The sequence below is a fragment of the Lactuca virosa genome, chromosome 3, assembly GCF_052849685.1.
Source record: "Lactuca virosa cultivar CGN04683 chromosome 3, Lactuca_virosa_CGN04683_v6, whole genome shotgun sequence".
NCBI lineage: Eukaryota > Viridiplantae > Streptophyta > Magnoliopsida > Asterales > Asteraceae > Lactuca > Lactuca virosa.
The window spans coordinates 332651301-332678621 of record NC_136428.1 but is presented as its reverse complement, the minus strand read 5'-3'; the positions used below and the strand labels follow the sequence as shown (position 1 = coordinate 332678621).

Below are 27321 nucleotides of genomic sequence, written 5' to 3'. Positions count from 1 at the left end.
CCTAATCGAAAAACTTTTTAACTGCACAATACCCAAAACTTGATGAGCAATACTCGATGAATGTTGCTCGATAAATAAGCATATGTATTTTTTTTTAATAGCAAGAAACCTACTTTTATGCAGAAAAAGAATAATTTATCAAAACTTATATGATTATATTTTACGCTATAATAAGAAAGAACCAAAAATACCAAAAAACAATCGGTTATTTAAAAATTTACAAATAAATAAATAAATACATAACCATCGATCGTATACATAACCAGGTGTCCAAGAAACGTGTAATCGTCTATATAGGGGGAAATCCACATGATCCACCACTAAGTTTACACCATAATATAAAAAACCTTCTATATATACACCCACAAACACAACACATACAAACCTTTTATATTTTACATATAATGAGCAGTCATACGAAGCCAATGCTTTAGCTGTGCCTTCCAAACTTCCATATTTTTACCTTTCCAAACCACCAACACCAACACCAAAAACAACAAAACCAAAATCACATGTGTTGCACGTGACCCCATTAGAGTATCCGCATTGCCAGACAATACACTAACAAGACACCCTGATGATTTCTTCTCCAATGGCGGCGTCTTTGGGTGGTGGTGCTGGTCTAGACCGTCGTCAGCCGGTGGTGGTTCATGGGTTCGACCCTTTTGACGTCTCAGTTTGATTCTTCGAACCGCGGTTCCTTGAGAGGACATGGTGGTTTGTGGTGGTAGTTTTTTATTGCATTTTGTTGGATCTTGGGTTAACATTGGTTGATCTTTTGTGAGGAAGCCGTATAATTTGAGAGAGTGTGATGTGGATTCATCAAGTTGGATGATGTCATCGTTGATTATATCCGCAAAACAGTCGTCGACATCCTTTAAAAAATAAAAAATATATTAAACTTTTATGTAAACTAAATCCATAGAATTTACCATTATCTTAATGATACTAAAAACTTGAATAACCATAAATGATGATACATTAAACTTTAACACCAAAGTTGGTGTTTACATCATTTTTACACCAATTATGGTGTTGAATTGAATAAGAGAAATGAAACCTTATATGGAGTGGAAGAGCCATGTGGCGACTCGGGATTGGCTTCCGGATCAGATTCTGATCCGGAACCATTCTGGTCGTCTGAATGAGACCTGTAACTGCTTGTGGATTCTTTTGAAGCGGACTTTATAGTGTCGTTTGTGTCATGAAACCCGTCCATTTGGTTATTATTAGCATATTCGTTTGTTGTACCCGAGTGACTTTTATTATCAGAAGAGCCTCTTGATGATTCATTTAATCGGAAATCACTATTTCTACGAAGTCGACAAACAACTAGAGATTCCTACAAAATCAAGATTCATTAGTTAATTGTAAGAAATAACATGCAATGTACTTACTTCCAATGATGTGTGCTTATTATAGCGTCCTACTTTCATCTCTTCTTATTAGAAGATTGTAGTTTGAAAAATCTACCAAATTACACTACTAAAAATTGTTTTGTATATGGACGACATTGCTATCAACGGGTTAAACGCAAGAAATACCAAAAAAAAAAATCAATTTTTTTCTTATTGACATCATAGGCGGATCCAATGTAGAGCCCGGGATGCCCTCAAATATTTTTCAGTAGTGTAATTTTTTTCTAAAAATTTTGTTTTATGTTGTGGTGATACCCTGGGGTACCCTTAAAAAATTTAGTTTGTAAATGCAAATACAAACTAGCCCAATAAGTGGTACAAACTTGTTAAGCCCAAGTGGCCAAGTGCCCAAAAAAAATTTGTGCTGTCCCTTTACTTTGATTTGACCATGGCTCTGTCATTGATTGACATCAATCTGGTTTGCTACAAATGGGACCACATTGAACAGGAAAATAAAAATGTTGAATTATATATTTGATTATAATAATCTCTACCTGTGCAGCATCATTCATACAATATTCATGCATGATCCATTCGGTTCTTTCTCCTTTGGGAGCGCGACCCATGTGAAAAACCAGTGTCCGTTTAGTGCCAATTGTAACCGCACCTGATTTTACATTTCGTTCTTTTCCAGTGGCTTTCCAGTATCCAGATTGGGTAGCCCGTTTACTTTGTGACCCGTTTGGATACTTCTTTCCTCGGGTCGAAAAGAAGAACCACTCATTATCCGATTGAATAATGGAAATAGCTAGTGACAACAAGTTACTATCAAATTCAATTGAGCACGTTCTAAAATCAGTGGACAATATATAACTAATATCATTGCCAAAACATAACATAAAATCATAAATTAAGTAGTGTGTACATGATGAAAACTATATGATTACCACTAAGTAGTGGCATTATGTAGTATAAATTATAAAATGTATATACTATGTCTTTATTAATAAATTTTAGGGGTTATACTTATATGGACTATTGGTTACTTGAATCATGAGAGGAATGCATATGAATATATGTTAATGTTTTGAAGTTGATTATAAATCTATTGACTTTCTATTCATTATGGCATCTGAATTGAAACATAAAAATATGAGTTTTAAACTTCTTATTTTAGTTCTTTATGAACTTTAGAACTTATATTCGAGGTTGTTGTATTCAAAACTTATAAGTCATATAGAGGAGTAGAAAACAAGCAAAGCCTTCTACCAAGATTAAGATATAGGAAGACCAAATTTGGACTTGCAAGAAAGGTACAAAAGAATATGTGTCATATAGGCTAAATGTAGCATTCTTAAAGGGGTGCGACAACCTAAAATAAGTTGTTCATGTTAAAGATAATCCAATCCCTCTTGTTTGTAATTTGCACGCATATCTAATTGATATTTCACAGAAGATGAATATGTGACCATAATTAGAGACAATATGTACATAAGAATAAGATCATAAGACATGTTTTTGTACAGAAATGATGACATGATTGAACAAATTAGGGCTTTAGAACAATAGTAGTGCAAAATTGGCGGTAAAATACAGTGCTTCGGAATTTCATAAAATGAAATCGAGATCAAGTTAGCAGGAAGGAAGCACTAACCAGGTAAATCCCATGGCTCATGTCGGCAGAAATCGACCTCCGGAATGATATCAACGCAATTATCAGATCCCTGGAGCTTCTTCTTCAAGTAATACGAAATCAACTCATCGTCAGTCGGCGAAAATCTGAACCCTGGAAACACCGAAGACGACGCCGCTATCGACAACTGCATCTCTCTCAAACTCTTTGCATCATTTCTTCTCATCGTCGGCCCACAACCATCATCACCTTCAATACCATCCTTCATCGACGACCAATCGCCACCACCGTCACAGTCAATACCATCCGTCATCGACCAATCACCACCAGCGTCACCGTCAGCCAGTTTATCCGTCATTTCTCTCTTTTTAAGTTATATATAATCGAAGAGCAGAATCTACGTTTTCGTGGGAGTAGTGTAACGTGAAGCAGGGGATAATGAGATTTAGGGGTTTGCAAGTTGTATGGTGATAATGGTGGTTGAAGAGAATCGAAGATGACATAGCCAATCCACGTGCCTTTGTTTTAGCTTTACCAAGTATGATCACGTGTCGGGGTGACACTGTGGCGAATCATTCATTCGCCACATCGATGATGAAAGTAGCAGACAGACAGATGATTCATAGATTCGTAGGCATGCAGCCTTTGCCCTCTGAATAATGCTTTGACCTTGACCCTTCAACCCCCAAAGTGCCATTACACATGCGACACAGCAAAGCAGATACCACCTTGTTTTAAGCTAAATTGAAATAAACACCAGGATATTTTTTTGTATGGAAAAGGGTAATATATGGAAAACGTTAATATATTTTTGATTTTTATAATATTTTCTTATTGGATTTTTATAAATGTATACTTTTAGTTTTTATGACCATTTATTCCAGATAAACCGAAAAAAATGACTTAATAATGTAATATATTTCTCACTTAGTACATATTTAGTCTTTAATATTTTCTTTGCACGTTTAGTCTTTAATATTTTTTTTTTATAAAATAAGTCTTTGTTGTTTTTGTACACATTCAATAATTATGACCAATTTCTTTAGGTTTTCTCACGGCATCCTACATGGGACAATCATTAATGAGGTGTTCGGGGTTGTTCATGTATATGGCCACCACGACCTCAGTCGCTTAGTTGCTTAGGTCTTATGTTCTGAATGTCATAATTTCTCCATACGATCTTAGATTTTAACGATCTTTATATCCACACGTTCGTATTTGTTGTAAAATGAACGTTGTAACTTCTTCATACGATCTCAGATTTTAACGATTTTTATATCCAGAAGTTCGTATTTGAGTCTACTACAACTTTCGTTTAGATTACTCCCATTAAAAAGTAATATATTTTAAAATCTGAGATCGTATGAAGAAGTTACGTCGTTCATAACACAAGACCTAAGCACCAAGCAATCAAGACCGCAGTGGTATGAACAACCCCAAACACTGAATTAATGATTGTACTATGTTGGATGTCGTGAGAAAAATCTAAAAAAACCGTTCATAAGTACTGAATGTGTACAAAAACAGCAAATACATTTTGCAATAAAAAAATATTAAGGTCTAAATGTGCAAAAAAAAAAAATGAAGGACTAAATGTGTATAAAGTGAGAAATATATTACCCTATTAAGTCATTTTTTCCGAATTACCTGAAATAGCCGGTCATAAGGACTGAATGTGTACAGTTACACAATTTAAATGGGCAAATGTGGACAAAAAAAACTCAGTGACCAAATGCGTACAAATCGAGAAATATACTACCGTTTTAAGTCATTATCCTTTTTTTGTATATGGAATACGTTTTTTTTTTGGTTTTTTTTATGTATAATAGATTTTTTTTAACCAAATCTAATTTACTCATAAACTACTTTTTAATTTTACATATGCTCACGACGGGACTTGAACCATCAACCTCAAAGAGAGAAGACATCACATGTGATATCGCTGGGCTAGAAGCCCTTTGATGTATGTATAATAGATGATGTATAATATGCGATGATATTACATTTAACTATATATAAGAGTTTATTATTGCTTATGGAAAACAAATATGTAAAAGAAAAAAATAAAATAAAAAGATGTTTTAGATGTTATTAGGTTATCATGACTGCCTACCACTAACCACAAATATGGTGAGTGTTGCATCACTATAATCTCATCGCCAAAAACAAGCACTAAAGGTTGGTATACTCACCACTCCACGTCACTATATCTCTCTTATTTTTTAATTATTTAAATAAAAAAATATTTTTTATTACTTCAAATATAAAGAGAGGTGGAGAGAGTTAAAGAGAGAAAGAATCTAGTTGGATGTGGTGGTCCCTGCTCCCACCACAAAAGAGCACTATCACTAGCAACCACTAATCACCGGAATGGTGTTCTTGGTTAATAGTTGTTGACAAGTGGACCACGATGTCCGTAATATTATCGTAATATGTATTCATCATGGTCTTACAGCTCCATGTTCATTTTAATATATAAAATATAATTTGTAACAACTGAAAAATAAAAATAAAAACATACAAAAACCAAAAGTATTAAATACTATAAAAAAATAATTTTATTAAAACAGTTTCATAAAAAGTAAAGTTGTAAAAAAAGATTTTAGTAAAAGTATTTTTATATAGAGACCAAGTTATAAGTTGGCCAAAATTTTATTAAAACAGTTTCATAAAAATAAACTTGAAAAAAGTTAAAGAATAATTTTTTAAGGAATGCATCCCAAACTAAAATTATAAGTTGGCCAAAACTTAAAAAAAAAATACATAAATAACATTGTATGGGGCAAAGATCCGGGGCGGGTTACCCAGATCCGAGTTTGTGACAACGTATATAAGACTAGTGGGTATGGACATGATGTTATAACGCTAAAAAAATGTCACCTCACATGCCACATCGCTCATCGTGTTATAACATCATTATAGAAAATGGTCATCATGTTATAACACCAAATCATTTTTATGTTCTCATTTATTTTTTGATTTTTTACGAGTTTCTTTTTTTAATAATTATAAAAACAAATATAATTTTATAAAACATGTTATTTAAATAAAACATAATATTTAAATTAACCATAACATTTAAATTAAAAATAAAAATAAAAATAAAAAAAACATTACAAGACCAAAAAAAAGATAAATTTAAAATATAAACAATAGTCCTAATTGTGCAAATTGTATCGACCTGATTTTCCTAATCTTGTCATCAAGGTTAGTTACGTTATGTTTTCCATTAAATCATAACTTTATCTTGTTATCGTCAAGTTATGGGGACCAAAAGTGTAAAAAAACAATCTTTGATCATGTATATGGGTCATGGGGTCATTTTCATACACTTGGAGGGTCTAGTTTGTAACTTGTGTGGTATTTAAGGACACCTAACCCTAAAATCCAGGATTAACATCACATTTGCAGCCAACAAACCCTATTTCCAGCCTCCATCTCACTTTGAGAGATGTTCCTAAGTGTGCTTTCCATTTATGAAGAGAGTGGGTGAATCTTGTGAAGAAGTGAAGATTATAGCATTTTTGGTGTTCTTAGAGTTCTTTCCTTCAAGAAATTCTCTTTGAGTCATCTCATATTTTTTACTGAGGTATAAATCACTTTCTTACCATTCATATCTACTTTCAAATCATTAGAAGTCATGTAGGTGTTAGTCATGATTTGTGTGTGCGGTTTGGTGATGTTTGGCAAAACTAGAAATCTAGACAAATTTGTGACCTGTATTGCGAGGGCTGTAGAGGCCATTATGGTCTGAATTAAAGAAAATCACCAAAGGAACAAAGTTGTGGAAAACCGAATATAGTTTCCAAAAAGTATGATAACATCATGTTTGGAGTTGTGTAACACCCACAATTTTGGGCTAGACGTTTAGAGTATAATCGTAGTAATTATACATTTTATCGAACGACTGAAATCGTTAATTAAAATAATTGTTCTTCATATATGTTATGAGATAATAAATAATTATCGTATACACATTAAGTGGACAATTATTAGGAGTATAGAATATTTGTAGAAAACTTTAATATAAAATTGTTGTTAAGCGATAAAATAAAAGATTATTTTAGATAAATAACCTTAACGAAAGTTGTAGTAGTCGTTACGGTGATCCCGTTGATATAAAAAAACGTCCAAATCTAACTTCGTATGAGGAAGTTATGATTTATCTAAGTTTCGCATTCAAACCAATACGACAAGATGCGTCATAAAAAGTGAATCGGAGATAGGTTGCCTTTTAGCCAAAGTAATGTAAATGAAAGTCTAAGTGCTTGTCAATAGGAGTTCGCCAATATAAAGAACGCCAAGATTTTGTATGAATAAGTTATGATTTTTCAAAAGTTTCGAGTGCGACACAAAAATTGAAATCAAAATTGGTTGATTGTTAGCCAAAACAATGTAAACGGGTGTTAAAGATCTTGTAAATACGAATTCATCTATATAAAGACCTTCAAGAACGGAGCTCGTATATGAAGGATATAAGCAAAACTTGGTCCCTAAGTTTCGAAACCCAAGCGGAATCTATTGAGACCTATAAAATTAAAATAGAATGAGAATTAGCCGATAGAATCTAAATAAAAGTTGTACTAATCGTCGATACAAAGTCAGGGATATAAAGACAGTAGAAAACGAAGTTCATATGAAGAAGTTATGATTTTCGCAGCGTTATTTATAGCCTAAGCCTCCTCGAGCCGAAATACGAAAAATAAAATGAGAATTAGCCAATGGAGTATATATGAAAGTTATAGTACTCGTCGATAGCTACACGTAGATATAAAAACCGTCAAAAGCGGAGCTTGTATGAAAAAGTTATGAAATTTAGAAAAATATTAAATTCTGACCGTCGAGATCGTGACACGTGGCACCACGGATGAGTGACACGTGGCACCGCCGGATTGTGACACGTGGACGAATGAGGATCTGCCACATAGGCAGGGCGTGGCACGCCTAGGCGCGGTGCAACATCCCAAAATTTAAGACAAAAAATTTCATTTTTAATTTAAAGATTCATAAAACATATTACTGAAAACGCCATCAATGTTATCTCATATCATGAAAAACCATAAGTTAATATCTCAAAAACATATCACAGGAAAATAATGTTAAGAGTACAAATCCCAAGAATCTCATGTGCAGAAAATCGTGTGTGTGATGCGCTGCAGTCATGTCGGCTCCTTTCCCTTTGAAGAAGAGGTACCTGAAACCAAAACTGTAAACCGTAAGCATGAAGCTTAGTGAGTTCCCCCATCATACCACATACCATACAATACACATACCGCCTAGCATATCAGGGTGTTGGCCTACCCCTTTGGTTTCTTTCAACCGGTAACTACCTAGCATATCAGGGTGCTGACCTACCCCTTCGGCCCTTTCGACCGGTATCGGGGACTATTTCACCCCCTACTACTACCATATATCATGCTAATACATAAACACATAAATCACATACTGCCTAGCATATCAGGGTGCTGGCTTACCCCTTCGGTCCTTTCGACCGGTAACGGGTCTGTCCTACCCCTCCTACCACTATCACATAATATCATAGAATACTAGCACATAAAGCATAACAGATAGTAGTGTACCAGACAATTATCACAATCTACTATATCTCCTACTAGTGGGCCGACATTGGTGCCTTAGACCCACTTCTACAGGAAGGTAACTCACCTCAAATGTCGTGAAGTAGTTGAACCGTCCTCGGCTCTGGAATCAACTCCATTCAACTCCTACACATAAAATCTCCTTTTGATTACCCTTCCATACTCGTGACCCTTTAAGAGTCAACTCTGGTCAAAGTCCAAGTCAAAGTCAACCTTTTGGTCAAATTCAACGTTCTGGTCAACGTTAACCTTTAGGGTTGACTCAACTCGCCGAGTTGGTCCATAAGCTCTCCGAGTTCCATAAATCATAAACCTCTTAAATCGCGATCCAACTCGTCGAGTTCTTGCACGAACTCGTCGAGTTTCTCCTATCAACATAATCGGGACATTTCACTACAACTCGTCGAGTTCCTCCTTGAACTCGTCGAGTTCTTCAATCTTCAAAACCCAAAAACCATGGCCAACTCGTTGAGTCATCTCCTAGACTCGTCGAGTTTGCTTAATAACAGAAAAGGTTGGGGGACCACGATCCAACTCTCCGCGTTGGATGAACAACTCGTCGAGTTCCCTTTAGTCTAAATCCATCCAGTCACTTCCAATTGAGTTCGATGCTTCCAAACCATTGATCTGGTCCTCTAGGATTAAGTTACCACGTAAAGTTGCTAACTTTACGTCCATGCATGGTGTCATGAAGCTAGAAACACCAAAACTAAGCTATATAAGAGATCTAGGGCATGGAAAAGGGCCAAGGCTTAATAAAGCTGGCAACTTTAAGCCTCATAAGCTCATTAGTGCCTAGATCTGAAGTTACATGTTGAGAGAAAAACTTGGAGACACACTTGAACAAAAGTTAGAACAAGTATAATGCGGAATAGTTAATCTCAAAGGATCTAAAAGCTCAACAATAATATAGTTAGATAGTTAGAGAGTTAGTTGCGGAAATGTAAAGGAATGGAAATGATAGCAATTGTTATATCAAGAAGACACTTAAGCTGATTCATAACAAGGAATGCATTCACTCCAAGTTAATAAGGAAGATCAAGCTTAGTGATTAAGTCTTAAAGACTTGCTCCGAAGAGGGATTATGATCAGCAGGATTATGATAAGATTTAAGTAAGAAGATATGAGTGAAGAAAGATAAGAGAGATAACTTCAGAATGTGTATTCAGATAGAATTCATAAGTTATCGGTTCCTTTTTGTTATCTCTATGAATACAAAGAGAGTAAGTCTCTATTTATAGAGACTTAGAAACTACACTAGATTACAACTCTATAAGCAGCCGTGCAAGGCATACTGGATAATAGAGTGTATTACATAAAAGACAAATAACGTAATCTAGCTAAGTTGACTGCGGTAGCTGACTCAGGTTGCTGATGCGGTTGCTGATGAACAAGATTGACTCCGGGTGCTGAAGCGGTTGCGGTAGAAAGATGGTTGCGGTAGCTGAGATGGTTGCGGTAGCTGAGTTCAAGAGGGTCACTTTTATGATTCAACAATTTCCCCCTAAGTGACCTCTTTAACTCCGGTTCAACTATCAAGTTTGAGGAACTTGATCAAAATCCACCAGAACTTCCTGACGTTTTCCAACCATGTGATTCTTCTTGTGATCTCGAACTTGACTTCTGCGGTAGTATGCTTAGATCTTTCAATTGCAGTCCGGCAGATGTCAAGTTGTTTCTTGGTCAGGCGGTGCATGGCAGTCATAGGAATAAAATATTTGACGTTGTCAGTCTTCCTTTTGAATATGACTCCAAGTTCAGGGTAGTTTGTTGCGCCTAGAGATCTTTCTTGGAAGCCTTCGGTAGGCATTGGCACACGTTCAAAAGGTGGGAGATCAAACTTCTTAAGGATGGTGGGGTAGATATCCGCATCTATCTTGGCAAAGTCACAGACCGTATCCCTGAGAAAAGAGTTGGCTTTTTCAAGCGCTATCTGCATTTTAGGGTGCTTTTCTGACTTGTTTTGGAACACCCTGGCAATAAGGAAGATTTCTTCCGGATTCATACAAGGAAAGTCTGCCTGGGTGCGGATGTAGTCATGCTCCCTTCTGGTGAGGGTATACTAGATGTAGTCAGCCTTCATAAATTTCCTGAGTTTGTAGTTCTTGACTGCGGATGGTCTGTCGTTAGACCATATGTTTTCAATGGAGGAGGCATGTTTAGCATGAAACAGAATAAGTCTCTCAAACTCCATTGGCAGTCTCTTGTGATCTGGAAGGCTTTGGTCAAACTGCTCAAATACAGTGAAGTACTTGGCTTTTGGAGAAATTGGTATATCCCAGTATCCATCAGCAGGGGGTTCAGCATAAGTGAGGTGCGGTCTGTAATCTTCTTCTAGGAGCCTGCGGTGCGGATTGATCCAAGAATTGATCAAGGACTCATCCATCATGGTGTCAAACCCGCATTCTCTCCAAATTAACTCTGCCAGCTTGGCTGCTTTCCAATCATGCTTCCTTTGAGCGGTGGCAGGGGAGTCTGTGGTGCTTGGAGAAGACATGTTTTCAGCCAAGTTCTTGAAGTGCGGAGGAGTCTCTGGATTTTTTGGAGTATCTTTTGGAGGTGAAGTGTGAGGAGATGGAGTATGTTGAGATGGTTGCGGTGGTGTGGGAATTTTTTCAGTGATGATGGGGGGACTCTGATGAATAGAAGTATCAGAGTGATGGACTTCTTGTTCTTCATCACTTCCCCCTCTTGAGGGATGCAACTCCGGTGCTTCCTCAAGCCATTGCTTAAGTCCATCCACCTTGTTGAAGACTTCTTGGAACTGAGCTTTGAGAGCTTCTGCCAAATGTTGGTTGTTTGGAGTGGAGGAGCTGAAGAGCAACTTGTGGATTTCTTTGGTGAGTTGGAGGATCTCAGGGCCATGGAAGTTGGAGGAAAGGGATTTCTGCAGTCTGTTGATGGTTGCTTGAAGAACAGAGATAGTGGACTCATAAGCAGTATGAGTCTCATCTATCAATTTCTGAGACTGAGAAGCTTGATCCGCGATGGCCGCTTGAAGATCCGTTTTGATTGCGGTCACCTCAGTAATGAGGCGTTCCGCTGCAGCCATGAAGTCCTTTTGGTCAGCCTTGCGGTTATTGTCAAGGGACCGGATTCCCATCTCTACTTTGAGAGAGATTCGTTCAGCAGCCATGCGTTCCCTTGTTTCCAGACGCTCTATTCTTTCAATCAGTGACTGCGGTCCTGGAGTTTCTTCAGGTTGCGGTTGAGTAGGCTGGACCGCAACCAGGATTTGATCGATTTTGGCTTGAAGGCTCATGAATTCCTTCCGGGTGACAACATTCTTCTTCTTTTTCTTCTTCTCTTTAGGCTTGGAAGTCGAATGTTGAGAACCGCTGGACTCCTCTTCTTCAAACATCATGAGGTCATCATCAGAAGGGCTTGGCTTGTTTACTTCTTGGATGTCTTCATCATCAAGACCGAAGGTGGGAGCTGAACTGAGTTCGATTGCAGGTTCTTCGTCTTGTGATGGATTGACTGTAGGAGTGGGAGATGGAATGGGAGTTGGAGTAGGAGGAACTTTGGAGGTACCTGCGGCTGCACCTGAAGCTTGAGCTTTGGAAATTGTTTCAGCCATCTGATCCATCCAGTTCTGAATTTTTTGAATGGTGGCTACGGTACTGGCATTGCTGATGACATTTGCCCAATATCTAGCCACAGACTGGATCTCCTGTTCTTTCTGTTGTTGCTGCTTGATTTGTTGTTCCTTGCGGGCTTGGAAAGCCCTTTGGAACGCAGCATACTTCTTCTTGTCTGACTCAGTTACCGGATTGTACTGTAACCAAGAGTCATTGGATGCATCATGGTCAAATCCTTCAAAGCGCACCGAAGTGTCCTTCGGGTCCACGGATCCTTGCACATTTGTGCTCACCGTGCCTAAACCACCTGTAAAAGATGAAAGCAGAGTAGGATTTCCTGAGCTTCCTCGGTCTCCTTGACCCGTGGTCAAGTGTGGCCTCTGCTCAGTTCTGGCATGGGCGAAAGAAGTGCCCTGCGGGTGGGAAGGTGTTTGTAGTGTTTGGGTGACAGAAAGAAGGATGGAGCGCAACTCCTCTGGTGAAAAGAAATGCAGTCGGGAAGCCCTGGAGACCTTAGGGCGTGAACCAGTGTCGTCCTCTTGGGAGTGCACTGGGGGGGAGACTCCACGTAGTTGAGAATCAGACTCACTTACTGAGTCTGACTGGAAAATGATGGTGGTGTCGAATGGGTGTGCGGGCACCCCAAGGACTACTGGAGCCTGTTGAGAGGCTTCAGCATCGGTCCGGTCACGCATATGGATAGTGGTATCGGTTGTTTTCCTTTTCTTGAAGATAGAGATTGGATGCCTATCCTCATCTGAATCACTGCTAGATATGATTGGGGCAGGTTTTGTTTTGCGTTTCTTGGTGGGTGCGGTTCGTTTAGGAGCATCCTTCTTGGGTGTTCTTTGTTTCTTGGTTGCCAACTGCTTTCTTCTTTGAGAAAGATTGGATAGTGTAGTGGAAGAGGGGACTGCGGTACCCTCAGGGATAATGGCTGCGGATGGAAGAGGCGGGGTAGGAGGGTATGGGGCAATACCTTCCGTAGCCTCAATGTGGTCTGAGACATCAGCAGTCTCAAGACCAAGAGAAGAAAGGATATGAGTAGGGAGTCTGCGGATCGGTCCAAATATCGTTTGATCAGAAGAAGGGTTGTACCTTTTAAGATCCTTAGTGACGAAAAAGTTGATGTCACTACCCATGTCTATTCCAGCATCCGCATGTAAGCCTGAGATGCAAAGTGACCAAAACCGTGCAAATGTGAGCTCGGTTGGGTTCTCCCTTGGGTGCTCTTTGGGAATGTATTGGAGGAAGTCGTCCCAAAGGATTTGTCCATAGTTTACGTCGTGGCCTGTGTAGATGCTCCATACCAATTCCAGTAGCTTCAGTCCCATGTTGTCGATGCCTCCGGTTCTGCCGGATAGGCAGCGGATGACAAAATGACACACAAACTGCCATACCGCAGGCAACTGATTCTTTTTGAACTCACCACTCCCTCGAATTGGTTTCTGATACCCCATCTGGTAGAGTGCGGATGTAACATCTGCCATTGAAGGTGAGAAAATCTTGATGGAGGGGTGGACCAGAAGATTAATGGCATTTAAGAACTTTTCTTTGGACAAGATGACCAAAGAATCGTTCATGAGATTGAGGTGAACTTCTTGGGGGTTTTCCATTGGGCGATATGCAGAGAATGCACATTTGAATAGAGTAGAAACTGGAACAACGTCTGTAAATGCATCGAATGGACCGAACAGAGGGTGGTTCCTGAGAAACTTGATCATAAGCTTGATGGGAGCATTATATGAAGGATGATCTTCAAATATTGCTCTGAAATTACTTGAAGCGATTGTTGGAGAGTCGGAACTTGTTGGATTTACAGAACCTGAAGCCTTGGATTGCTTCTTTGATGCACTTGATTTCACCATTGTTGAAGATTTGAGAGAAGAAAACAGAGTTCTTGAAAGTTTTGAAGGTTTTGAGGAATTTGGGAGAAAGAATCGATATTCAGAAAACGTAAAGTATTGTTGGGGAAGAAGATGGGTTTATAAAGGGGGGTAAAAAAGTGTTTAACCCTAGGTAAATGGTAAGGATAGGGTAAAATGTCGATTGGGGTTTTGGGGGGAATCTATGAATTTTGGATTAAATCTCAGCCACACATAATTAAAACGGGTTTGAAGAGATTTTGGGAGATTTCCAAAAGGGGTTTTGCATTTAATGTAAAGTCAGACGTATGTCAATACGTCAGGTGATCGAGGGGGTGATGGGAGAGGAAGTTGTAACGGATGGGACGTATTGGGGAGAGGAAAGGACAAATTAATGATGAGTTTATTGAAAAACGTTCTTTTTGTCATCATCCCTAAAATAGGTCTGATACAAGGATTATTCAGAAAGAGAATGTGACAGTTTCTAAAGAGAATGTTTTTTGTCTTTAATGTTTAATTTATTGAAGGATCATTAAATAGCACACAAAGATTCAAGAGTTGATAAAACAGTTGAGAAATTATCATGATGATCGCGGATGGAAAATTCATTGCAGTTGGAAACGTCATCGCGGATGGAACTTTCATTGCGGTTGAGAAGCGTCATTGCGGATGAAACTTTCATTGCGGTTGAGAAATGTCATTGCAAAAGAAACTTTCATTGCAGTTGAGAAACGTCATTGCGGATGAACACGGAAAGACTAGTGAGAAACTGAGGAAAACACTTGTACAAAGATTAGTAATAACAGACCATAAAGACCCATGAGAGATACGTATGATATATGGTTGCGGTACCTAGACAGCGGTACCAAAACCATCTATCACATGTAATTCTCGGTTAGAACCGCAACGGAGACCAAGGATGGTCTGCGGTAGCTAACAATTCAAAAAGAATTGCGGGTCTGGATTCATCATTCCTAACATTTGCAGGAAGATGTTAAGCTTTGTTGAATCGAGCGCTTTTGTGAACACATCAGCAATCTCTTCATGAGAAGGGACAAAGATGAGTTCAATATTACCTTTTAAGATGTGGTCTTTGATGAAATGATACCGTAGTTCAATGTGCTTAGTCTTGGAGTGCTGAATTGGATTGTGAGAAATAGCAATAGCACTTTCAGAGTCACAATAGATCGGTATCCGCAGCATTCTATACCGTAGTCCATTAGTTGAGTTTTCATCCAAAGGACTTGAGAGCAACAACTGGCTGCGGCCACATACTCAGCTTCTGCAGTTGATAGAGAGACACAACTTTGTTTTCTTGAGGACCAGCTGACTAGTCTTTCACCCAAGAATTGACATCCTCCTGAAGTGCTTTTTCGATCGAGCTTGCATCCGGCATGATCCGCATCTGTGAAAGCTTGCAGGTTGAAGTCATTGCTTGCGGGGTACCATAGACCAAGAGATTTGCTTCCTTTCAGGTACCGTAGTATCTGTTTGGCTGCGGTCATATGTGAGACTTTTGGGTCAGCCTGATACCTTGCACATACACCAGTTGCAAAGACAATGTCTGGCCTGCTTGCAGTGAGGTACATCAAAGAGCCGATGATGCCTAAGTCTTGTGATCCACAGATTCGCCTGAGGGATCAGCAGAGATCTTATAACCGAAGGCCATGGGGACCTTAGCAGATGAACAGTTGTCCATAGAATATTTTTTCAATAGTTCAGTGGTGTATTTTTCTTGATGAATGAATATGCCTTGCGGTACTTGTTTCACTTGAAGACCTAGAAAGAAATTAATCTCTCTATTCATGCTCATTTTGAACTTGTTGGTCATGAGCTTAGCAAATTCATCCACCATGCCTTGATCAGTCGAACCAAAGATGATATCATCCACATATATCTGTACCATCATGAGGTGGTCGCCATTTGGTTTTCTGAATAGTGTGGGATCAATCACTCCTCTCTTGTACCCGGATGAGACAAGGAATTCAGAAAGAGTCTCATACCATGCTCTTGGGGCTTGCTTCAGACCGTAGACTGCCTTTTCAAGCTTGTAGCAGTGGTCTGGGAATTTAACATTTTCAAAGCCTGGAGGTTGCTGAAGATAAACCTCTTCTTTTAGTTCCCCATTGAGAAAGGCACTCTTAACATCCATTTGGTGTACCTTGACGTTTTTGTGGGCTGCGTATGCTAGAAAGATCCGGATAGCTTCCATGCGTGCTACCGGAGCATACGTTTCATCGTAGTCAATGCCTTCAAGTTGACTATACCCCTTTGCAACTAGCCTTGCCTTATTTCTGACTACCGCACCAGATTCATCCAACTTATTTTTGAACACCCATCTAGTGCCAACAATGGAGTGACCACGTGGCTTCGGAACGAGCTGCCAAACTTTATTTCTTTGAAATTCTTCAAGCTCTTCTTGCATTGCAGCTATCCAGTCAGGTTCAAGCAATGCTTCTTTGATCGTTCTGGGTTCTACCGAGGACATAAATGCTGCATAGTGGCAGTGATCAGATAGGTCCTTGGAAGATCTAGTCTGGATGCCTGCGGATGGGTTCCCAATGATTTGACCTGGTGAGTGGTCTTTCGTCCATACATGAAGACGTGGCAGCAGATGATCAGCAGCTGCGGTAGAGGGAATATCTTGAATGTCAGAGGAATCTGCGGTTGGAGATGACAGTTCCCCCTGGACTTGAGAACATCCTGCTGAGTCATCTTGATCTATTGGAACGGAATTCTCTTGAGCAGTTGGGAGAGGTTCCCCCTGGGTTGCAGATAGGAGTTCCTCTGGAACCTGAGAAGGTTCCCCCTGAACTGCAGATGGGAGAGTGACAATCTTTGGATCAGTTCTAGTGTCGATATTTTCTATGAGTTCATCATCCGAATCCGAAGATACTTTTGATGGTAATGCTTCTCTGCGGACAGGAATTTGAACAACATCAAGTACTGGAACCTCGACGGTTGCGGCTAGATTCGGAGTAGATCTTTCCCCCTCAACCGGAGAGGTGGAAGTATTGAGAGAGGCTACTTCAGATAGAGATGGTCCAGAAACATCAGCATGTTGTTGTTGAGCTGAGGGTGACACAAGAACTTCGGATAGTTTCGCCGTTTCAATAGGATCAAAAAGATCCTCATAGTTGACTTCAACTAGATTCAAGGGACCTGAAGAGGCAGGAATGTCACTTTCTATGATTGTAGTGGTTTCAGTAGATGGAGGGGTGTCGCGGATGTGAGAATCATCAAATTTCACATCGAAGCTTTCAATGATCAGCCTTATACGCCTGATGAGCACTCGATAAGCAACCTTGTTAGTGGAGTAACCAAGGAATATGCCTTCGTCGGACTTCGGTGCAAACTTGTTGAGCTGATCTCTGTTGTTGATCACGAAGCATCTACACCCAAAAATATGAAAGAATCGAACATTGGGTTTGCGGTTGTTAAGGCCCTCATATGGTGTTTTATTGAGGCGTTTGCACACGATACTTCGGTTTTGGACAAAGCATGCGGTTGCTACTGCTTCAGCCCAGAAGTAGAGAAGAAGTTGGGCGAAGTTAAGCATGGATCTGGCTGCTTCTACTAGTGTGCGGTTCCTTCTTTCTACTACACCATTTTGTTGCGGTGTGTAGGGTGCTGAGAAGTTGTGAGAAATGCCTTTGGACACCAAGAAACTGTTAAGAAGATGATTAGTGAACTCGGTTCCATTATCACTGCGGATGCGTCTAACTGGAAGCTTGATCTGAAGTTCGATTTCTTTGATGAAGTTGATGAAGATCTGCGGTGTCTCTGATTTGAGTCTGAGGAAGAAGACCCATGTGAAGCGTGTATAGTCATCAACAATAACCAGTATATACTTCTTGTGGTGGAGGCTGGCTACGGTTGATGGACCGCAGAGATCAATGTGCAATAGCTCCAGTGGTTCAGAAATAGAGGAGTCCATTATCAGAGGGTGACTTGCTTTAGACTGCTTACCACATTCACAAGCCGGACAGAGAGTATCGTTGCTAAATTTGAGAATAGGGAGACCGCGGACTAGTTCTCCAGTGACTAAGTTGTTGATGTACCGGAAGTTGAGATGAGCTAGCTTACGGTGCCATAGCCAGTTGACTTCGGATACAGCTTTGGACAAGAAACACAATTGCGGTTTACCAATGATTAGAGAAACATCCAAAGGGTACATGGTACCTTCGGATCGAGATTTGATCAGGCAAGTGTTTCTATCACTCTTCATTACGTAGTAAAACTGATCATCAAATTCAACACGATGTCCTGCTTTACATAGTTGGCCAACACTGATGAGATTGTGTTTAAGGCTTTCTACATAAGCAACCTTCTGAATGGAAAAGTTCCCCGTAGTGAGAACACCGTAACCTCGGATGACACCGTTTGCATTGTTACCAAACGTGACATTTCCACCATTGCATATAGGCCTGAAATCCCGAAGGTACTCTAACCTTCCGGTTATGTGCAAGGAGCAGGCACTGTCAATTAACCACTCTTATTCTTGTTCCTCCTTGCACAAAGCCTGAGAATTACACGGTTAGTTTAGGCATCCAAACAAGTTTGGAGCCTGGAACAATTGATGTGTTTCTGAGTGAGGCATGGTCCGAGGTTGCAGGGACAGGTCTCTTGTCAACTTTTGAGCCTAGTCCTGGGTGTTTGAGTAGATTTGGAGTGTTGTGATTTTTTGAAAAAATACGAGGTTTCTGACTCTGACTCGATTTGACATGAGATAAAACCTTTTGACAACTACACTGATATTTACAAAAGGAGATTTTGTCTTTTGATCTAACACTGTGATTGGTCAGCGGTTTTAAGGATGTTTTGGATCTGTTACCGGTCCAAGATGGGTTATTCCTGACACGAGTGTTTTTGGGTTTTGAAAAAGTCTGTTTATGAAAGGTTTTAGCACGTGTAGATTTCTGAATTCTTTTTGATGGATTTGGTAAGATACGCTTCCATTTGAAATTTTGACGTGACTTTAAAAGTGTTGGAGTGGGTAAAATACCTTTCCATTTAGGGTCATTTGAAGAATAGACCTGAAAAACATAGTTTCGAAAAGATTGAACACCCTTTTGGGTTGTGTCAGAAGGAGTAGGAATGACTTTTGAAACTGAACTTTCCTTTTTGTTTGTTTTCTTGAAAGAAGAGTTTTTTGAAATGTAGTGAGAGAAAACAAATTTTTTAGGAATTTTGGATTTAGGAAATCTGACTTGCTTCTTGTTTTTTGAAAAAATTTGTCTATTAGTACCGCGAGATCTGATTTCTTCTTTAAAAGCCTTTTTTGCCAAAGATTTTGGTGAACCGCAGTCATTGTTGTTCAACTGCGGTTTCCTGGAATTCTTGGAATGATTTTGAAAACGCGGAGTTGAGTCATCAGAGCTTGAGGATTCAGGAATTTGGGAACATTGACCTACTTCAAAATTTTCTATAGGTAGTTCATGAAATAGTGGCAGAAGAGTTACAGTTCCTTGAACTGATGACTACGGTAGGGATGACTTGACTACCGTTGAGTAAGTCTTAGATGGGACTTCGGTGGGACATTTGTGGGACATTTGACTACAGTGAGAGACACTGCGGTCTGAGGACAGAGATGGAAAGTCTTTTGAGACTTCGGGGCCCTCAACAACAATCTCTTCGTCAACTACGGATGAAGTTTGAGAATTTGGATAGATGGTGCCACAGATAGGAATTTGATCACATGTGTGACCCGAAACCTCCGGCACAATTTCCTCAATGACACAATTATTGCTTAAGTAGTGCAGTCTACCGAAGTGAGTTTTAATATCTTCGGGAAAAGTCTTGTCATTGACAGGGAAATGAAATTCTCGGTCTGGAGGGACATACAGTCTGTCTTTGTTGAACCGGGGTGAGGAATCCATTGAGGTAGGATATCCATTTGACCAACCCCAATTGTATGTATTGTCCACGGTTCCATTGTTTACCAAATTTTCAATAGCTTCACTTTCATTAAACAATTTTTCAATTAAGAGATTTAAGCGTACAATTTCTCTCTGAGCTAAATCTCTCTGGTTCAAAGCTATCTCTAATTGGGTTTCACTTAACATTCTTGCATCCTTTTCTAACTCTAGGTCCTTCTCTAACATAGCCATCTTAAGTCTTTTGTTATCCAGTCGTCCTCTCACGTGGAACATCTCTTGGGACGCAATGTTCTTCTCATCTAAGGCTTTATTATAGTCTGTAAGGACGGCAGCACAAGTGTCATTAAGATCATCTATGTAAGGCTGACAGTCATGCATGCTATAGTTTAGAGTTTGGATCATGAGTTTTACCTGTTAGACGATGCTTAGTGTTCCATCCTTTGCCATGTAGCAGTAGTTCTTGTTCAACATTGTAGACCCATCATCATCCGCAGTGGCCAGCATGCAGATTTTCCCTTTTCCTTTGACACTGCTGATGGCCTCATCTTCGTCTCCGGATGACCAGACTTGATGGTCTCTTTTGACATGGGCCACATATGCCCTTGCCTTTTGAGCTTTTTCTTTGTCTTCCAACTCTTGAGCCATTCTAAGGTAGAATGCTCTGTCTTTTAATACATTGGCCTTACAATCTCGTGCAAAGTGATTCTCTTTGTTGCATTTGTGACAAATTACAACATCAGTCTTGTCTTCTGAAGGAGTACCAGAGTCAGTGATTTGAGGAGACTGCGGTACCTCCTTTGGTTGAATATTCTGAGATTGCGGTGGTGGATGAGAACTTTTGGGAAATCGAGAGTAGTTATTCTGAGAACCGAAGTTACGGTTGAATGGAGGTTTGTTGAACTGCTAATTCTTGCGGAAAGAAGGAGGTGGTAGACGGTTGAACTGTTGGCTAACCAGAGCAATAGCCTTCTGAAAATCTTCTTCATCATCATATTCAGAATCCGCTTCGTATGACTGCGGTAGAGTGTCATACGAGGAAGGGTAAGGTGACTGCGGTGGAGCTTGTGCTATGAGAGCAAGTGGTCCTCCGAAGTCAGCACAGTCTTTGAGTACGGTGGATTCTTGAGCTTGCAGCTCTCCATAGAGCTTGTAAAGTGACAGGGAGTGAATCTTTCTATCGCCTTGGACTATCATCTTGGCCGTAGTCCAATGTCTGCCCAAACCATTAAGAAACTGAAGATTGATTTCATGGTTACTGCGGATGGTGCCCGCATTGGATAACTTGGTGACTATCAGGTTGAACCTTTTGAAGGAGTCTTCCAAACTTTCTCCAGTATGAGCTTTGAAGTTGTTGAACTCGTTGAGTGCGGTAGTAAGCTTCTTATCTTGTGCTTGTTCCGAGCCTTCGTACTGGTTTTTGAGAACATCCCAGATCTCTTTCGCTGATTTGCAATTTATGATAATATCGAAGTTGTCAGGAGCAACTCCGCAAGAGATTTCATAAAAAGCAACAGCATCATTTTCCATTTTATCGAGATCATCCTTGGTGGGACGGCTCATGGCTGGTTGACCTCCTCCTAGCCTGGTTGCAGCGCCGTCAGTTTGGACTGGTGTAAGGACTGTAACATGTGGTCCTTCTTCTACGGATCGCCATACATCTCTACCCAGTCTTCTCAAGTACCTTTCCATTCTTTGTGACCAGTGATGATATTCATTTGCGACTAGTATTGGGGCTCGGTTAGAACCACCGACACTGTTGGAAACATTTAGAGATAATGATTGTGCCATTTGAAATTGTTTTTTTTTGTTTTGAAGAAATGAGCTTTAGTGGTATAGAAGGCTCTTTGAAAAACCAGAGTTCCGTTTTCAAAAAGCAACCACTTTGGCTCTGATACCAATTGTTGAGAGAAAAACTTTGAGACACACTTGAACAAAAGTTAGAACAAGTATAATGCGGAATAGTTAATCTCAAAGGATCTAAAAGCTCAACAATAATATAGTTAGATAGTTAGAGAGTTAGTTGCGGAAATGTAAAGGAATGGAAATGACAGCAATTGTTATATCAAGAAGACACTTAAGCTGATTCATAACAAGGAATGCATTCACTCCAAATTAATAAGGAAGATCAAGCTTAGTGATTAAGTCTTAAAGACTTGCTCCGAAGAGGGATTATGATCAGCAGGATTATGATAAGATTTAAGTAAGAAGATATGAGTGAAGAAAGATAAGAGAGATAACTTCAGAATGTGTATTCAGATAGAATTCATAAGTTATCGGTTCCTTTTTGTTATCTCTGTGAATACAAAGAGAGTAAGTCTCTATTTATAGAGACTTAGAAACTACACTAGATTACAACTCTATAAGCAGTCGTGCAAGGCATACTGGATAATAGAGTGTATTACATAGAAGACAAATAACGTAATCTAGCTAAGTTGACTGCGGTAGCTGACTCAGGTTGCTGATGCGGTTGCTGATGAACAAGATTGACTCCGGGTGCTGAAGCGGTTGCGGTAGAAAGATGGTTGCGGTAGCTGAGATGGTTGCGGTAGCTGAGTTCAAGAGGGTCACTTTTATGATTCAACATTACAACTTCATGATATGCTCAAATCCCGAAAATGATTTCAATATGGCCCAAAAGTGACAACATGCTACCCTAAACGAAGATCTAAGTAATAGAAAGCCAAGGTATCGACTTTATACTTAAAATAAGTCTGAAATGCAGCTCAAACTCTGGATCTACTAGCTTCCTCTTGAATCCCCAAGCTTCTATTTCCTTTACAAGCTTCAAAATCACAAAGAATGCACAAAATAGCTCAAAACTCTCCAAAAGTGGATTAGGGTTTCTTGGCTAGGGTTTGGGACGATGGAGGTTGTACATGAGGTCAGCCTTTGGAGTTAAGGTGTTTAAATAGGGTGCTAAACCCTGAAAATTAGGGTTTCATTCTGGCAACCCTACTCGCCGAGTTGAGTCCCTCAACTCGTCGAGTAACAATGTTATGTATTGATTATGACATCCTTAGAGTTATTGTATTTTGATTATGACATCCTTAGAGTTATTGTATTTTGCGTTGTAACAATGTTATGTATTGATTATGTATTTGCGTTGTAACAATGTTATGTATTTGCGTTGTAACAATGTTATGTATTGATTATGACATCCTTAGAGTTATTGTATTTTGAAACAACGTCTTTACTCAAAAATATTTTTAACAAAACGAAACGGTTTCAGCAAAATGTTTTATTATACTAGAATTTTCCGCACACAAAAGTACTATGATTTTAAAGCGTAAAGAAAAGTTTTTTTGGTTCTAAAAAATATGGGATGTCTCAAAATGCTAATGAAAATGATGGTTTCTTTCTGTGAATGAAAGTTTAGGATGAACTACATGCTAGACTTTTATTTGATATATTGGTGAGAGAAGTGTGATAGATCCATGTTATAAAGAGGGTTTTGTGTTGATTATGTGTGATGAATGCACATTTGTGGTACAATATGTCATGGTAATGAATTGATGATATGTGCATGATTATATAAGGATGTAAAATGCTTAACTTGTTATGACTCTTTGCATGTTTACATAATGACTAGCTTGGAAGTAATATGTCAATTAATAATAATGAAATTTGAGCATGGTTACTTAAGGTGGCTTGGGTGTAATACTTGAATTAAGAATTAATACTATATTAATAGAAACAGGAAATACACTTAGAGGGGGGGTAACAGCGTCGCAACCTAGACTTAGGTGTCTGTACCCTGTCCAGATTCTTGGGAGGTCCTTATATGTAACAAATGGTAAAAATATGTCAACATTCTTCAGTCAAACCACCGCGAACCCCATTCTAATAGGACCTATTGTATAGTATTCCTTGTTTTTAAATGCAGCTGGAGTCATTATACTCAGAATTTCATGCGGAATACCCTAATTGCCTCAAAACGTTGATGATCGTTGACAAACGAAAAACTATTCACAAAAATAAGTGTTATTAATACATGGAAAATAAAATTTTGTGTGTTAAACATACTTAGGAGAAATTGACCGTCTAATTGGATATTACTTGTTAACACGACTTCATACATATAAAGGGCATCAAAAACGGAGATCATATGCAAAATCTACGCTTTTTTTAAGAAACCTAATCAGTTATATAACTGATTTTCCCTAAAATGAAAACCGAAACAATTCGTTGGGATAGCTACTCAATCCATTAAGCATTTTTTTTATCATGTTTATGAACTCAGACTATTTCATACTATTTGTTTTCATTATCAGAATACTTTTCACCCGAAGTTATGTCGCTTTTGCGAAAACGTCAATCGCGAAAATTATAAAATATAATTAAGTTGTAACTTTGAATGCATTGAAACATAGTACCGTCTTTCGTTTGAGAGTTTCATTTACATTTTTGGAGTCAACACACTTGGGACAATTAACAGGCATGTTCGGAAAAATTTATAAAAGTCAGATTACGGGGCACGCATTTCGAAGCGACACCCTAGCGGGGGGTGTGACATCATCAAGATGACATCACATTTTGCTATATAATGAGTGAGTATCATCCTCAAAAATTTGGTCAATCTCTTCCTCTCTCTCTACATCTCGGTTCTCTTTCTCTCTAGAACCACCGTCGGCCACCAGTGTGTCGTCGTGTCACTACCGTGCACTACCACGAGATTTGTTTCCAGCCACCACCACTGCTTCGGCCATCCTCCAGCAACTTCCCTCTCCTGTCCAACAACTCGACTAAAAGACCCAACCCTACAATGGTTAGACTCGAACGAGTGTTGCACAATAGGGTTGAATCAATCATTCTAAAATTACTTAACCTTTGCAGCATGTAACTTAACATATTCATTTAATAGTTAACTCACATCAATATGAGTCCTACAAAGCACAAAGAAATCAACATTTAAGCAACATAACTTTACAGGCAACACGACATCAAAATGCATCTAGGATACACATGCATCCTATATCGACTATCTCAAGAGTAACTAACAATTCCTTACTTGCTATCTTACTAACAACCCCACTCGCTCATGAAACTTCCACTAACCCTGCAATCTCCTTGTGTGTGCTAATCATACATAACACTAGATTCGATAGACATTCGAATAACTAATTATACCCTAAGTCCACAACCAGACGAGGAGCAGGAAATAAGGCTAAGTCAATCATTCTCAGAATATAAAATCTTTATGTAAAACCAAGATGCATATACTAAACAACTACAATAATCATGTCAATTTCATATAACATATCAAGAAATCCCCTAGGCTATAAGGCATCATAATTCAGACAATTCTATCATGCAATTCCTAAAGATCCCTAGCTTATAAACTAGCATGCATTTCTAACATATCGTCACTACACATAGAAAAAGTGTGGGCATGTTGGGGAATAACTTTCCTTGGGCTCCAGATGATTGTACATAGGGATGAGAGTGACTCTAAACCCGGACCGGATGGAGCCGGACCCGAAAAACCCGGAACCAGTTAACGGGATTTTGTAGAACCGGAAACCGGACTGGTATATAGGAATCGGTTCTGGGTACGGTACCGGGTAAAGTGGGTCTAGAACCGGAAAACCCGGAAACATCAAAGTGGGTAGGTTGGAACCGGATAAAGTGGGTTAGAACTTGAAAACCCAAAAAAACCGGAATTTTTTGTTAATTACTTACTACTTAGTGGGTTGAACTTTGAAAATTTTCATATTGATATCCCGACTTCAGGGGACTTTAACTCATTGAATATGAAACCAAAATTAACAAAATTATAGTCTAAAATCATGTACAAACTCTAAAATACACTCTGGAAAAAACTGAATGTCAATCCGACTTTAAACGAATGAGATATGCATGTGTTAACATTTTCAAAAAATACAAAGTAAAAAAACAAATAGCTGAAAAAGTTGAAATTTTTTAGCTTTGATATCCCGACTTCGAGGGACTGTAAGTCATTTAATATTAAACCAAAAATGACAAAATTATAGTCTAAAATCATGTAAAAACTCTAAACTACAAGTTGGAAAAAACCGCATGTCAATCGGACTTCAAACGAATCATATATGCATGTTTTAAAACTTTCACAAAATACAAAAAAGCTGAAAAACTAAAAGCTTCCAGCTTTTATATCTCGACTTTAGGGACTGTAAGTTAATGAATATAAAACTAAAAATGACAAATTTCTAGTCTAAAATCATGTACAAAATCTAAACTACATGTTGGAAAAAAACTGTATGTCAATCCAACTTGAAATGAATGAGATATGCATGTTTTAATGTTTCACAGAAACCGGTTCCGGCCACTAATAGTGGTTTCGGTTCCTAACACCGGTTCCGGTTCTTAGACCCGGTTTACTCGGATCCGATGGACCCAAACCCGGATTACCTGGAACCCGGATAATCCAAATTTTAAACCCAGAACCGGAACCGGTTCTATATATTCTGGTTCTAACGGTTCCGGTTTCGGTTTCGGTCCAATTTTCTAGTTTTAAATCATCCCTAATTATACACATGTAACACCATAAATTTTCAAACAAATTTTTCGTTTTCAAAACCACATAATTCTCAAGATCACATTTCAAAAACCACAATTTTCAAATTGTCAAAAACACAAATTCATAAATTGTTTGATAAAATCCAGGATCCTCAAATCATAAACTCCACTCGTGTGTACAATCAAGCCGGTGCCTTCCCGCGATCGTGAGAAGTACCTGAAACACATATCACACAACATTGTAAGCACGAAGCTTAGTGAGTTCCCCAAAATACCACACGCAAATAATTAGCCTCTCATGGTTATATATCGATAAGGACCCTCCGGTCAATGTGTCTCAGTGAAGACCCTCCGGTCTCACAACTCTGTTTGGACCCTCCACTCCTAACTCATCAAGGCACAATAACAATATACAGTATTATCACAAAGACAAATGCATAATATCAAATAACTCAGTATAAGCATATAAGACCCTCCGGTCAGTAACTCAAATAAGACCCTCCGGTCACACAATATTACCACTCAGGTAAGTATAGTGAGAAGACTCACCTCATAAGTAAGCAAGTAGATCTAGCACCCCACGAACAGTCTAGACTCCGCCTACATAATATAATTATATCTAATCAACAATTTGTAATAACCACCAAGCTAACTCTTCTACTAGGTCTCAAAAGGGTGAAAAGACCATTTTACCCCTCCATGGTCTCCAAAGTCCACTATTGACCAAACCCTAAAAGTCAACAGAAGTCAACACTTGAGTTAACAGTCCATGTTGACTGAACTCGGCGAGTGCACCTATGTGACTCGTCGAGCTCCTACTGTCTTTAGAAAATCGGGAAAACCCCAACTCTACTCGTCGAGTTGTCTCACCAACTCGTCGAGTTGTAGTGCGTTCAGACTATCGGGAAAACCC

At 39.1% G+C, this 27321-nt stretch overlaps 1 protein-coding gene across 1 annotated transcript; it reads right to left on the bottom strand.

The window, feature by feature from the left end:
• Positions 1 to 188: 188 nt before the first annotated feature.
• LOC145167428 (NAC domain-containing protein 40-like) lies at positions 189 to 3605 on the bottom strand. The gene is made up of 4 exons (XM_079086634.1): positions 3013 to 3605; positions 1913 to 2166; positions 1061 to 1342; positions 189 to 875 (listed from the first exon to the last, which is right to left on the bottom strand). The coding sequence occupies exons 1-4, from the start codon at positions 3347 to 3349 to the stop codon at positions 396 to 398; spliced, it is 1353 nt and encodes a 450-aa protein (XP_078942760.1). The 5' UTR covers positions 3350 to 3605; the 3' UTR covers positions 189 to 395.
• Positions 3606 to 27321: the final 23716 nt, after the last annotated feature.